Below are 15,302 nucleotides of genomic sequence, written 5' to 3'. Positions count from 1 at the left end.
CATGCACTTAGAATGGCCTGGCAAATAGTAAGCACCCATTAAACTGTGGGCCATTAAGTCAAGCCCTGAGCACTGTAAGAGCCACAACCAGCCCTAGGGATAGCTGAGAGCAAAGTCCATTCAGGGCTTCTGAGCAGGGCACTCTGATCCTTTGGGAAGTGAAGAGCAAGTGGGTCCTGGGAAACCAGGCTCTGATCCTCTAGCCCTTCCCTTGCTCCAGTGCCTCGGCACCACCTGGACTGCTCATGAAGCATTGCAGGTTACCTGCTTGGTGACCCTGACTCATGAAGCACTCAGGGTGAATTTTACTGCACACGCTAAAGCTTGAGAACCACTGCTCGATACAGATGGGCAGCAAAGTGTGATGGAGAGAAACCTGGTTTGGAGTCAGCAGGCTTAGGTTCAAATCCTGGCTCCCCGCTTGTGCACGTTGTGGCCTGGGACAAGTTACTTTTTAGAGCCCCATTTCCTCATTTCTCAGATGAGAATAATAATGATAAGCAACACTCACACAAGCTGGGCATGTAGGTGGTGCTTGTGGCTACTATTTCATGTGGTGGTTGCCCATTACAAAGGTGTTTCTTTGGTTCCTGGACACAGGTCTTTTTGTGCCCTCCCTCCCCCGCCTCAACCTATGCTCTTAAGTTCTACAAAGGTATGAACAAGTGAGTGGCAGCTCTTGGTGCAGATACTGGTCATGTGACAGCCAGTCCACTGCCCTCCCCATTGGGTCATACTGCCTCCAGGCTCTGCTGCTCCTGGCCTCAGTGCAGAAACAGAAGGGAGTTGAAGAAGCATTACGGGATAGCAGTTAACACTGAGTAAGAACACAAAGAATCAGAAAGAGTGAAAGCAGTGCTTGCCGACGGGCTGCCTGGAGGAGGTGACCTTGAAGGAAGGCAAAGTGTCAGAGTGGAGGCAGGGCTTCCAGGCAGGGGAAACAGCTCCAGTGAAGGTTCAAAGTCAGGGAGCTCTCCCTGGAGTCACTGTACTCTGTGCATATCTATCCCTGCACAGGCCACCTACCATTATAATTCATGTGTGTTTTGTGTCTCTCTCCCCCACTAGACTGGAAGCTCTGTGAGGGTAGGAACCATACTGTGCCTTATCTCCTATATCTCCCCAGAGCCTGGCTTGTAGCCAGTACCCAGTAAATGTTTGTTGAATGAATGAAGGGACAGTGGGCAGGGCTGCCGAGGGTGTGTGTGGTGAGGTAGTGGGGAGGGCAAGGCCAGGTTAAGGGAGGTCCCTGTGAGTGGCCTCCTCTGTATCCTGGCACTGGGTGCTTAGGCACAGACTCCAGAGAGCTCTGCTCTAGGCCTGCCAGGGAGCCAGGCCTTTCTAGAAGGGGTTGAAAGTGCCGGAGAAGTCTCTGGTAGTGTGAGGTCCTTGGACACAGGAGGGTTGTGAGAAGACCAAGGGTCTCACCCGTTCCCAGGAGGCCTACTCCAAAGGCTCAGTCACTCAAAGACCTAGCTGCGAGAACATTTGCTAGCTTCCACGACACTCTTCCTGGGAATCCAAGTCTGGTTGGAGTTTTTCTGAGCTGCCCGAGATCCTTTGTGGCCCTTGCTTAAGAGAGAGGCAGCTGGTTGCCCCCAGTACGGGTGAAAGCTGAGCCTTTCCTGACTTTGCCTATGACTCTGCTTTCTCTCTGCCTCAATTTCCCCCTATAAAACAGACCTGGTTGCCTTGGCTTCCTGTATACTTCTGGGGGTGTTTGCAGTGTGTGTTGGGCAGGAAGAAGATAAGTAGAAGCCTGGATGAAGTCCAAGAGCCCCTCATGAGGCAAAGAACTCCTCTCTCCTACATAGCCCTTTAGAGCATCTCAGTGTGGGCATTTTTATGGTCAAAGCTCAAATTGCAGCCAGCGTGAACGCTGGCAGGCTTCTGACCTGACCAGCTTGATGGTTGGGACCCCTGGGACTCATGACTCATCTTGCCATCAGTCTAAAGTGCAGTCCAGAGAAGTGATGATCCGGGGGAGTCTCGACACTGAGACTGGGCAGATCAGGGGGGTTCCCGCCTGCTCTCCCACGCCTCCAGGGGAAGTGATACTTGTGGGAGATAGATCCACACCTCTGCATCTTTTTCCTTGAAAACAGGACTTGTGTGTCCAGTGGCTTGGAGAAATGGGATCCTGGAGCCTGAGTGTGACCTCTCAGTTCACATGGAGGACATATGGCTTTACAGTTAATGGAGGGGCATATGGCTTTGCAGAGGGCTTCTCTGTGTCTAGAGAACAGGTTTATCTAGGGCCTGGGTAGCTGTAGCTGGCCCAAGATGGCAGTGCCAGATTCCAGGGTATCTGAGAAGGGGCTTTTCAGGGAGCGAGCCTAGGCTAGGGGGCTGGCTGGGCCATATTTGACTCCTGTAGAGAGGGCCCCTGGCCAGGGCTTCTTGGCCTCCTAGAGCCAGACCACCATGTTCGAGGCCCAGCCCAGCCATGTCAGGGCATGAAGAAAACAGAGCCACAGGTTTGTGTTTCTAGCCATGGTCTAGGCAGGTGTGGGAAACCTTGGGGAAATAAGAGTGGGCAGGGGGCAGTGGTGGGTTTGGCACTTTTCCATCTGGTCTGCGTGTGGTGTGGGGCAGTATGTGGCAGTTCAGAGGACATCAAGGGGCAAGTGGCTTGTGGACCAGCAATTGGAGAAGGACTTGAGCCACTTAGATCCTGGGGCCATTGATGGAGTGGGGCTGGAGTGGGGTGGCGGGAGGACCCTGGGCCTTCTCACTTCCTTTTGGCATCATGGGGAGCTTGGATATGCTTTATGGAGGGAGGTTGGAAGTCAGGGAGGGGCAGGAGTCCAGGGTACAGATGCTGGTCATGAGTAGTTCCTCTGCCCAGCCATGACCCCGATCCACCAAGCCCTTAGGCACAGTCTTGAATGAGCATCTCAAGTGATAGCTCCAAGCCAGTACAACAGTCTGCCACCTCTGCCCTGTGGAGTTTGCTGTGTGCTGGGGACGAGAAAATGGACACCTAGAATTCCATGGCAGGGGTTTAGGAGGTACTGCATATGGCTCATAATGCAGCTCCTGGCTTTCCGGAGAGAGCAGTGTCCGAAGCTTTCGGCATGGGTAGGACTTGGCCAGGTGAATAGTGTGGGAGATGTCCTAGGTAGAGGGTACAGTCTGGTCAAATACTTAGAAACAAAGTGGGAACAGCATGTTGGGGGCCCTGAATGTACAGCCAAGAATGGAGGGTTGAGAGAAGTGCCAGGAGCCAAAGTCTTCAGGGACTTGTGGGCAGGATAGAGAGTTTAAACTTTGTCTTAAGCGTGTTTGGTGTCAGGGAACTGGCTGGCCTGGGCATTCAGGGTCCTGCTAGACACCACGCTTAGGTCTGTGTTGCCCTTGGGTGGGAGATACACATGCTCTGACTCCCCCTCTTCCTTGTGGGGTGTGTGGTGGCCCTGGCATTAGCTCCAAGGGCAGGGGGTCCTCCACTTGGCTCTTACTCCCAGGTCAAAGCTAAGCCCCTGTGGCTGCTGGGCCCAGGCAGGGGAGTAGAGGGGCCTCCTCCTTGGCCTGTGTAACCCTGGCTTGCAGCAGTCTTGTCACAAATAAACGTGTTAAATGCCCCAAGGGGGGCTGGTGAGTGGCCCTGTGCCAGACCCTGTTCCAGGCCCCGTTGCCTTGTAATAAGGCTCTCTGGATTCCCCAGGGGTTGGCCAGCCAATGTTGGGCATGCAACTGGGCTGCTGACTGGCACTTGGGGAGCTGTGTGTGTTGAAGCTACCATCCCTGCAGAGCTCTGATGGCCTCCAGAGCATGGTGTCACCGTCAGCACAGAACGCCCAAAGGCCTTTCCGGCACTTTCGCCTCATGTGCTTGTAAAACCCACATGCGGGTTCAGCACCATTTTCTTCTCTTGGTGCTATAGAGAGGAAGTGCTTCTCATTATAGATCTTCCTGAAAGCCTCACAGGTCTCAGGCTGATGATATCACACTCTCGCCCTGGCTTAGGCCTAGGGGCTATCTGTGGGTCTGCTTAGGGACTGGGTGAAGCAGTGAGCAGCCTGGAGCAAGGGAAGGATGAATAGACTTGATGGACAGTCCCACAGACTGACAGAGCTTGTTGCAGCGTCTGGGGCCGCACGGTGACTGTGGGTTTCCTTTTGCAGCGCTCCGGCATCCGTTTTCAGGGGCCCTGCAACTGGACCCAGGGGTGAGCTGCCTGCAGGAGTTCCTCAGTGCACCCTCTTCTCCACAGCCTTGGGGACTTGGCCCATAGGTCAGCCTTTGGAAAAGATGGCTTCCTTCCTCTTCCAAACTATGAGGAAGGCTGAGCCAACTTCTACTTGAGGGACAGAAGCTGCAGGGTGAGGGATAGGATTGGGTAGAAGAAATGGGAGGAAGTGGCCAAGTCTTACTCAGAGTTGCAGGCTGTCAGGTACTACTGGGGTCTGAGAGCTTGAAACCCCACCAGCAACTTCTAGAACTGAACCAGGAGGGGATTGTTCAGGGGCTAGAGAGTCCAGGTCCAGAGGACAGAGCAGAAGTGGCCAGGGCAGGTGGCAGTGTCTTCTATCAGGCCTCCCTACAGATGGACTGCACATACCTGCTGGCCCCTCTGTGGTGAGGCCCTTCCCCTCCTTGCCTTCCTGTAGGGCTGAGGGTCTCAGCTGTATTTTGGGAGAATGAGAGAGGTTTCCCTGCCAAGGGTTCAGGCAGAGGTCATGGACTTCCCAGTGTCGGTGAAGGGAGATACCTGTGTCCAGAGATGCCTTTGCAGGCCTTGTGTGGTCTGAGACAGAGGGGAGCATGCTGTGGAAGTGGGGTGTGCAGCGAAGCATCTGGTGTCTCAGCAACATGGCTTGGGGAAAAGAAATAAGAGCTTGGTCTTGGATTCAGACAGACTTGGGTTCAACTCCTGGCTCTGTAACATAATCACTGTGTGACCATAGAAAAGTTATTTAGCTCCTCTGAGCCTCATCTAGCTCATCGATAAAATGGAGTTTGAAATAACAATGTCTGCCTTATAAGGTTGTTGTGGAAATTGAATAATCTATGCAAAGCATGTAGGACCTGCTTGGCACAAGTACATTATTATCAATTAGCATTGTCATTATTTTTATTATTACTATTACTGCTTTTATTTGTGCCCTGCTGCCTGGGTGCTCCCTTCCACCTCCTCCTGGGTTCCATGGCAACTTCTGCTCTTCTCCCTGCTCCCCAAACAATGGGCAGTGCTAACTTGGGCCGAGAGGGTTCCCAGGGCTGAATGTTCATTCCCCTGGCACTCTCAGTCCTCCAGTGGGGATGACACAGGAGCCTTGGTAGCAGGAAGCTACTGGGGTGATTCAACATCCCTCCCCTGTACTGCTCCCCTTAATTTCTTTTAAGCAAGTCCGTGCTGGAGCTTGGAGAGCCTGCTGTAGGGCCTGGAATGATGGCCCTCTTTGATGTGAGGGTGGGAGGCAAATGAGCTGAGTCCACTCTGTGAGTGTGAGTGAGTGGGCCCTGCAGCCCTGCCTGGGATCCCCTTCACCGGACCCTCCATCACCCCTCCCCAAACCTGGCAGAGCCCCGCCCTTGGAGGCAGGTTCTGAACAGCTGTCCCTGTGCCCGACATCATGTGTACACCCACGTGCACATGGCGCTATCGCTCGTGCACCCAGGCCAGCCCACCACGTGGGCCTTCCCTTCCTCCAGGCCCCAAGCCGGGGCTCACATGGTGACAGGGCTGTGATGGGGGGAGGTGTCTGTGTACTCCCTCAGGGAAGGGGATGGCTCCCTTTCAACCCCCTCCCCTCCAGCACATTCTTCCTTCCTCTGTCTCTCTGGAAGCTGCAGACACAAACTTCTAATTTGGTCTGCTTTATGGCTCCTGTGGAGAGGCAAAGAGCTGGCTTCTGCAGTGAGGGACAGTCCTCCGCCCTGCGACTTCCTGGTGGTGGCCTGGGTTCAGTCAGTCTGGGGCTGACTTTCGGGTTTCTAATCTGAATTGAGTTGGCTGTCAGGGAATGAGGGCTTAAAAGCAAGAGAAAGGGGTTTGTTTAAAAGGTTATTCCTATGGTCCTCAGCACCCTCTGCTTGTCCAGATCCTCCTCCTCATGCTGGGGGGCCAAGGGGACTTAGATGCTCTCCTTGCCTGGTCTCTCTCCCTCACTCCAACTTCCATATATGCAGACAAAGGGGATGCAAGCCGGGAATCTTTCCCTCTTACCCACTCCAGGGCCTGTAGTTGAGGGAGGAAATGGAGGAGGAAGTTCCTCCCTTTCTGGGTGCTGGGTGAAAGTGAAAGATAGGGAGGGGGCCTGGAGTGAGTCACCAAGCTCCGGGAGTGGAGAGGCTGGAAGCTGAGGAAGCCTGCAGAGGAGCGATAGCGCCAGGCCTCCAGGAGGGGCTGGCATTCGTGGACGCTGAGGTGGGGGGCATCGTTGGGTGGAGCCAGGGCTTTGTACAGAGACTTGCCCAGTACCTGCCCAGCCCCTGCCCTCGTCTGCTCTGGGCTGGTTTCCTGGAAACTCCTGGGGCTGCTAATGCATCATCCAGGGCCCGAGGTCAGCCTAAATCTGCCTAAGCTCTCCTCTCCTCCCCTCCCTTCCTACCTGACTGACCCAGGACCAGAATCTTAATGGGGGCAGTGGTGGCTCACATAGCTCCTACTCCTACTCAGGGAAGAAAAATAATGATGTCTCTGAAGCAAGAAAAAGCCTTTCAAGATACCTATAAGCAGCTATGGAAGTTATAAAATATAGGTCTTGAACCTATTTGTTCTGTAGCAGGGTAAGTAGAGGAAACTTTTTTTTTTTTTTAAATCAAGTTAGACAACAAAACCAGGAAATCTACGAGCACTTTAAACCAAAAAACAAACCTGTTGCCGTTGAGGCGATTCAACTCATAGACCCTATAGGACAGAGAAGAACTGCCCTATAGAGTTTCCAAGGAGCAGCTGGTGGATTTGAACTGCTAATCTTTTGGTAGCTCTTAACCACTGCACCACCTTGGAGAAACCTTCCAGGCCTAAGTCCTTGTAGTATGCACCCCCAGTATCTTAGCTATACTATTCCTTGAGTATATCCCACCTGAATTTAGAGACCATTTCAAGAATAGATTTGATGCATTGAACACTAATGACCAAAGACCCGAGGTGGACATCAAGGATATCATACATGAAGAAAGCAAAAGGTCATTAAAAAGACTGAAAAGAAAGAAAAGACCAAAATGGATGTCAAAAAAGACTCTGAAACTTGTTCCTGAACATAGAGTAGCTAAAGCGAATGGAAGAAATGATGAAATAAAAGAGCTGAACAGAAGATTTCAAAGGGTGGCTTGAGAAGACAAAGTAAAGTATTATAATGAAATGTGCAAAAGACCTGGAGTTAGAAAACCAGAAGGGAAAAACACTCTCGGCATTTCTCAAGCTGAAAGAACTGAAGAAAAAATTCAAGCCTCAAGTTGCAATATTGAAGGATTCTATGGGCAAAATATTGAATGACACAGGAAGCATCAAAAGAAGATGAAAGGAATATACAGAGTTACTGTACCAAAAAGAATTGGCTGATGTTCAACCATTTCAGGAGGTAGCGTATGGAAGAAGTCCAAGATGCACACTGGCGAAAAACAAGGCTCCAGGAATTGATGGAATGTCAACTGAGATGTTTCAACAAACAGATGCAATGCTGGAAGCACTCACTCATCTATGTCAAGAAATTTGGAAGACAGCTACCTGGCCAACCAACTGGAGGATATCCATATTTGTGCCTGTTCCAAAGAAAGATGATCCAACAGAATATGGAAATTATCAAATAATACCATTAATATCACATGCAGGTAAAATTATGCTGAAGAGATTTCAAAAATGGTTGTAGCAGTACATCGACAGAGAACTGCCAAAAATCCCAGCTGGATTTAGAAGAGGATGTGGAATGAGGGATATCATTGCTGATGTCAGATGGATCTTGGCTGAAAGCAGAGAATACCAGAAGGATGTTTACCTGTGTTTTATTGACTATGCAAAGGCATTGGACTGTGTGGATCATAACAAATTATGGATAACATTTTGAAAGGTGGGAATCCCTGAACGCTTGTGTTCATGTGGAACCTGTACATGGACCAAAAGGCAGTCGTTTGAACAGAACAAGCGGGTACTGCAAGGTTTAAAATCAAGAAAGGTGTGCATGAAGGTTGTATCCTTTCACCATACTTATTCAATCTGTGTGCTGAGCAAATAATCTGAAAAGCTGGACTGTATGAAGAAGAACATGACTTTAGGATTGGAGGAAGACTCATTAACAGCCTGTGATATGCAGATGATACAATCTTGCTTGCTGAAAGTGAAGAGGACTTGAAGCACTTACTAATGAAGATCAAAGACCACAGCCTTCAGTATGGACTACACCTCAACATAAAGAAAACAAAAATCCTCACAACAGGACCAAGAAAAAACATCATGATAAACGGAGAAAAGACTGAAGTTGTCAGGGATTTCATTTTACTTGGATTCACAATCAACGCCCATGGGAGCAGCAGTCAAGAAATCAAATGTCTAGGCAAATCTGCTGCAAAAATTCCTCTTTAAAGTGTTAAAAAGCAAAGATGTCGTTTTTGAAGACTAAGGGGCGCCTTACCCAAGCCATGGTATTTTCAGTAGCCTCATATGCATGTGAAAGCTAGACAATGAATAAGGAAGACTGAATAAGAGTTGATGCCTTTGAATTGTGGTGTTGGCGAGTAATATTGAAGATACTATGAACTGCCAGAAGAATGAACAAATCTGTCTTGGAAGAAGTACAGCCAGAGTTCTCCTTAGAAGAGAGGGTGGTGAGACTTCATTTAATGTACTTTGCACATGTTATCAGGAGGGTCCAGTCCTTGGAGAAGGACATCATGCTTGGTAGAGTAGAGGGTCAGCGAAAAAGAGGGAGGCCCTCAACGAGATGAATTGACACAGTGGCTGCAACAGTGGGCTTAAACATAGCAACGATTGTGAGAACGGTACAGGACTGGGCAATGTTTCGTTCTCTTGTACATAGGATTGCTTTGAGTTGGAACCCACTCAATGACACCTAGCAACCACAACACTCCTTTGCTCAAGAGGCCAGGATCTCTTTGGCTTTGGGGTGGGGGGTGAGCTGCAGGGAGGGCGCTGACCTGGTAAGGGGCTGGATCCTGCCTCCAGCCAGGGCTGCAGAACAGGTTCTGTGCAAGTTTGGGAAAGGCTCTGGCAGCCACAGCCCCACCCAGCAGCCCTTCCCAGGGGTGGGACTGGGACTGCACACGTCTTCCCAGGGCATTACCTACGATCCTCAGGACTGTTCCGTTTAGCCTCGGGCTGGACTTTGCAAGGGCCTGGTGGGGCTCCCTGCTCTGGGGTATGCAGGAGGGTGGCCATGTTGGGAATGACCCCTGTTCTCTCCACTTCCTGTGTCTGAGGTATACGTGGAACGTCAAAGGAGAGGTGACTGGACAAAGATCATTCTGGGTCCAGTGGGTGTGGGGAGGGGGGTGGTTACCGCATGGACAGATGGCAAAGGAGAACCAGGCATGGCTGCTCAGTGGACTGGGATGAAGGTTAAGAGAAGGGATCCCATGGCTTTGTTGCCCTTTCTCCTAGCTTGGCTGACGGGGCTCAGGCTGCATCTCAGTCCCACTTGTCCCTTGGCGGGTGCCTTTGTGCACACATGACAACCAAATGCAGCAGTCCTGGAGCCTAACCAGGTGGTGGGAGAAGAGGAGGGTCAAAGAGCACCTCAGGAGATCCTGCTTGCCATCTGGCAGTCCCCCAAGGGTCCTGGCTCCTGCCTCACCAGTGCTGCTCTGTGACCTTGGGTCATCTCTGGGACACAAGGTGGCGGAACCATAGGGCCTTGGAGGCCCCTTCGTCAGCCCGTGCTGACATCCAGGGCACCGTAGGAGGCTGTAACTGACACTATTACTGCTTTTCTCTCTGCAGGCTCCAAGACCCCGTGGAGGAGCATCATGAGCTGGGAAGAGTAGACAAGCCCCAGAGCCTCACTGCAAAGAGGAAGGAAGAGCCAGCAGATCCTCCTTGTGCCTGACGGCATCATCCAGCAACTTCCTCTGCCTCTGCTGTGGCCTCACTGGCTCCTGGACTAGGACCAGGCTTCCAGTAGGACCTTTCCCCAGGGGATGGGCAACTGGTGAAGCAGTTCTCACTGCCAGGGCCCAGCTGGCCACACCATGAACCTTCAGGCCCAGCCCAAGGCTCAGAACAAGCGGAAGCGTTGCCTCTTCTTCGGGGACCAGGAGTCAGCTCCCAAGGAGCAGCCCCCACCCCTGCAGGCCCCACAGCAGCCCCCGGCCCCTCCACAGTCCACCAGAGTGAAGGAGGAGCCGTACTTTGGGCACGAGGGTCCATCTGGAGGCATCCCGACCTCTCAGCCTGTGGAACTTCCCCCTCCCAACAACCTGGCCCTGCTGAACTCTGTGGTGTATGGGCCTGAGCGCACCACAGCAGCCATGTTGTCGCAGCAGGTGGGCTCAGTCAAGTGGCCCAATTCTGTGATGGCCCCAGGGCGGGGCCCAGATCGTGGAGGGGGTGGGAGTGTCAGTGACAGCAGCTGGCAACAGCAGCCCGGCCAGCCTCCACCCCCCTCCACGTGGAACTGCCACAGCCTGCCTCTCTACAGTGGACCCAAGGGGAGCCCTCATCCTGGTGTGGGGGTCTCCACCTACTATAGCCACCCTGAGGCACTGAAGCGCGAGAAAGGGGGAGGCCCACAGCTGGACCGCTATGGCAATGCAGCGCGGCCAGTGATGCCACAGAAGGTGCAGCTGGAGGTAGGGCGGCCACAGGCCCCCCTCAACTCCTTCCATGCAGCCAAGAAGCCCCCAAACCAGACACTGCCCCTGCAACCCTTCCAGCTAGCGTTTGGCCACCAGGTGAACCGGCAGGTCTTCCGGCAGGGCCCACCACCCCACAATCCCGTTGCAGCCTACCCCCCGCAGAAGCAGCAGCAGGCAGCCCTGCCCCAGATGCAGCTCTTTGAAAACTTCTACCCCATGCAGCAGCCGCCCCCGCAGGCGCCGCAGGACTTTGGCCTGCAGCCGGCCGGGCCCCTAGGGCAGTCCCACCTGGCTCACCATAGCATGGCCTCCTACCCCTTCCCCCCTAACCCCGATTTGAACCCAGAACTGCGCAAGGCCCTCCTGCAGGAGTCAGCCACACAGTCTGTGCTACCTCAGGCCCAGATTGCCTTCCCCCGCCGTTCCCGCCGCCTCTCTAAGGAGGGGGTCCTGCCTCCCACCTCTCTGGATGGGGCTGGCACCCAGCCTGGGCAGGAGCCCACCAGCAACCTGTTCCTACATCACTGGCCCCCACAACAGATGCCACCCGGCCCCTTGGGGCAGCCCCATCCTGAAGCCTTGGGATTCCCACTGGAGCTGAGAGAGTCCCAGCTGCTGCCCGATGGGGAGAGACTGGCACCCAATGGACGGGAACGGGAGGCTCCCGCCATGGGTACCGAGGAGGGCATGCGGGCAATGGGCCCGGGGGACTGTGGGCAGGTGCCACGGGGTGGGGTGATCCAGAGCACGCGAAGGAGACGCCGGGTGTCCCAGGAGGCCAACTTGTTGACCCTGGCCCAGAAGGCGGTGGAGCTGGCCTCGATGCAGAATGCAAAGGTGAGAGTGGCAAGGGGTGGAGGCTGGGCCTGGCAGGGAATAGGGTAGACAGTGTGGGGGGCAGGAAGAGGGGAAGTGATCCTAGACCTACAGGATAAGTTTTTTCAATTCAGTGAAGAAAATGAGCCCCCATACATTTCAGGGACTTCTGAACTCTTCCTGAAAAGGAGCCCTACCTTAGAGTGTGTGTACCTGAAGGGAAGCTGAGGTTTATACACACAAAGGGTCTGCGGGCCAGAAAGTGCTAAATACCATCATGGGCTGGCCTCTTCATACGGGTCTTGAAGGAATGGGAGTAGGAGGAAGGGAGACTATTTCTGGACCCAGTATGCTGAAAGACAAGAATGAGGTGGTAGTAACACAGGTGATTACATAAAAGTAATTAAAAAAACCATAGATGCATTTTATTATATTTAAAGTATACTATAATGAAGTCGATTATTTTAAAACAGAAAACAATGGGGAGGATTTAAAAAAAATATTTGATCCTAATTAATCATCATCAAACCCTTGAGAGTGCTGGCATTTATCCCCATTTTATAGCTAAAGTAACAGGCCCAAGTGGGACTTCCCAAGATGACATGGCTGGGATAGAAGCCTAGTGGATCTGACTCCAAAGCCAGTGTTTGTTTCTTCCTTCACCAGCCGTCTCAACCCTAATGCCTATAGGGCCAAGCTGATATGTAGCAGGCTGCAGAATTTGCCCTGTTCTTAGGGGCAGCCAGATTTCATTCTAGCCAGTTGTCTGTGCTGATAGTAGCTACAAAGACAGCCCTTCACCTTGCAACAGGTTCCTTGTTTACTTTCTGCAGCAGAGGGGTATTTTGAATACTATTTTGTGTGCTAGCCACTATGCAGGCTAAACAAAGTACATTTGAGAGCCACTTGTGGACTGAGATGGCCATCTGGCCAGGGTGGGAGGACTTGGCAGAGGGGAGATTATAGAGAGCGTTTGAGAATGTGGCGTCCAAGACCATTGGGAGCCATGGTGGGTATCTGAGTCCATGGATTAGATGGGGGTGGCAGTCCTGCACCAGCAAATCAGAACTTAACCTTGTAAACCTCACCTCCATTCTCTCTGCTCTTCTCCAGGAAGCCAGTGGCTCTGAGGAGAAGAGGAAAAGTGTGTTGGCCTCAAACACCAAGTGCGGGGTGGAGTTTTCTGAGCCTTCCTTAGCAGCCAAGCGAGTACGAGATGACAGCGGGATGGTACCCCTCATCATCCCCGTGTCTGTGCCTGTGCGGACTGTGGACCCAACTGAGATGGCTCAGGCTGGAGGTGTTGAGGAGGATGGGAAGGGTCCTGAACAGAACCCCACTGAACACAAGCCATCAGTCATTGTCACCCGCAGGCGTTCCACTCGTATCCCTGGGACTGATGCCCCAGCTCAGGTAGGAGAAGCTCCCCATCCAGCTACCTCCAGTACCTGTGTGCTTCTGGGGGCTGAGGATCCCCAGGATCCTAGGAGAATCTGGCAGTGTAGGAGGGCTTCAAGGAACCTGTGGGGATACTTGTTTATGTTTTCAAACCAAACTTAAGGACAAATGTATTCATGGGAACAACTAAACAGTTTTATACTTGAAATTGGCACTGTTTGGAGAAATCTAGGACGTGTGGCTCTCTTTCATTTCAGGTCAGCAAATTTTGATTGGGCCCCTAACATAGGTCAGGCTCTGCGCTAGGCACTGGGATGTAGAGATGGATGTTTGTTCTGACAATATTGAGAGATGTATGCTGAAATCTCCCACTAAGATTGAGGTTTTGTCTGTTTCTCCTAGTTCTACATTGTTTGTTGTATGTATTTTGAGACAACGTTATTAGGTGCATACTCATTTAGAATTGGATTAGACACTTTATCATTATGAAATGTTTCTTTCTACCTCTGGTAATCTTTTTCACCTTTTAAAGTCTACTTTGTCTGATTAATTTAGCTACACCAGCATTCTTATAGGTGGTGTTTGCAGTGTATCTTTTTCCATCCTTTTACTTCATCCTATCTGTATCTTCTATTTAAAGGTGTAATTTTCAAGTGCCATATAGCTGAGGTTTGTTATTATCCAGTCTAACAGTCTTTGTCTTTTAATTAGAGCATTGATACTGTTTGCATTGAATGTAATTACTGATATATCCATTGCTGTCAATTCTGACTCATAGCCACCCTACAGGACAGAGGAGAACTGCCCCATAGGGTTTCCAAGGCTGTAAATCTTTATGGAAGCAGACTGCCACATCTTTCTCCTGAGGAACCCCTGGTGGGTTCAAACTGCCAACCTTTCGGTTAGCAGCTGAGCACTTACCCACTGTGCCACCAATCAAAATCAAACCAAACCTGTTGCCATCAAATCGATTCTGACTCAGTCTCTATAGGACAGAGTAGAACTGCTCTATAACATTTCCAAGGAGCGGCTGTTGGATTTGAACTGCCAACCTTTTGGTTAGCTGCTAAACTTATAACCACTGTGCCACCAGGGTCCCTTAATTACTGATATACCAAAACCCATTGCTGTCAAGTCAATTCCGACTCCCAGTAACCCTGTAGGACAGAGTAGAACTGCCCCATAGGGCTTCCAAGGCTGTAAATCTTTACAGAAGCAGACTGCCACATCTTTCCCCTGTGGAATGGCTGGTGGATTCAAACAATCGACCTTTCGGTTAACAGTCAAGCACTTAACCACTGTACCATCAGGGCCCCTAGTTACTGATATACTTGGGTTTAATCTGCAATCTACTGTTATCCTATTCTTCCTTTACTGTATTCATTTTTGTTTCTTTTGGATTGATTGGGTTTGTTATTCTGTTTCCTCCTTTTAATAACTTGTTAGTTTTTCACTCATTTGTAACACTTTTTGTGATTACCTTACCAGCCTTTCTTACCCTGCTTTCTGTGAGAGAACGAAGCCCTACAGAAAGTGATTTGAATGACTGTTTTCTCAATTTTCCAAAGGATGGTACATAGCTAGTACCATTGTAGTTGTATAAAAGACAGGTTAATTCATTGTGTACAATGAATGCCTCGTGACATTACAGCTTAATTGGTTGAAAAAAGCTGCTAAAGATCAAAACATGCATCTTTGGCATATTGAAATCTAATAATTTTATCTCTTCTTAGAGAATGTAAGTTTCTTAAAACACTTTAACTCCTTTTCCCACCTACCCCCCCCCCCACCCCCCACCCCGCTTAGAGAATTATTGACATGCTTTGTCATTCTCTATATATTTTAACGTGGAGACCCTGGTGGTGTAGTGGTTAAAATGTTATGGCTGCTAACCAAAAGGTCGGCAGTTTGAATCCGCCAGGCGCTCCTTGGAAACTCTATGGGGCAGTTCTACTCTGTCCTATAGGGTCACTATGAGTCGAAATCGACTCCACGGCAATGGGTTTGGGGTTTTTTTTGTTATCTATTTTAACATCCACAAGACATTATAATGCTGTTTTGTTCAGTTGATATTCATTTTAATATACTTTTTGTTGCTTTTTTTCTTTCTGTCTTTAAGCTTCTATCCTGGATCGTTTGTACGCTCCTTGAAGGACATCCTTTAGTATTTCCTTTAGTGTGAGTCAGCTAGTGATGAATATTATCAGTCTTTGTCTGAAAATGTTTTTATTTCATCATCATATTTGAAGGATGATTTTGCTGGGTAGAGAATTCTAGGTTGGCGGTTATTTTAGCAGTTTATATCATTCCACTACCTTCAGGCGTCCATT

General features: G+C 50.7%; 1 protein-coding gene across 5 annotated transcripts in view; it reads left to right on the top strand.

Annotated features, from left to right (window-relative positions):
- MIDEAS (mitotic deacetylase associated SANT domain protein) overlaps positions 1 to 15,302 on the top strand; it is a 72,234-nt gene that overhangs the window by 38,891 nt on the left and 18,041 nt on the right. For all 5 annotated transcript variants that reach the window (XM_049897687.1, XM_049897683.1, XM_049897686.1 and 2 more), the window contains 2 exons: positions 9,905 to 11,595; positions 12,688 to 12,987. In XM_049897687.1, coding sequence (XP_049753644.1) covers positions 10,153 to 11,595; positions 12,688 to 12,987 — 1,743 coding nt within the window. In that variant the 5' untranslated portion in view covers positions 9,905 to 10,152. The remainder of the gene's footprint in view (positions 1 to 9,904; positions 11,596 to 12,687; positions 12,988 to 15,302) is intronic.

Source organism: Elephas maximus, chromosome 10 (genome assembly GCF_024166365.1).
Source record: "Elephas maximus indicus isolate mEleMax1 chromosome 10, mEleMax1 primary haplotype, whole genome shotgun sequence".
NCBI classification, from domain to species: Eukaryota; Metazoa; Chordata; class Mammalia; order Proboscidea; family Elephantidae; genus Elephas; species Elephas maximus.
This window is presented reverse-complemented; position numbering and strand designations above follow the sequence as displayed.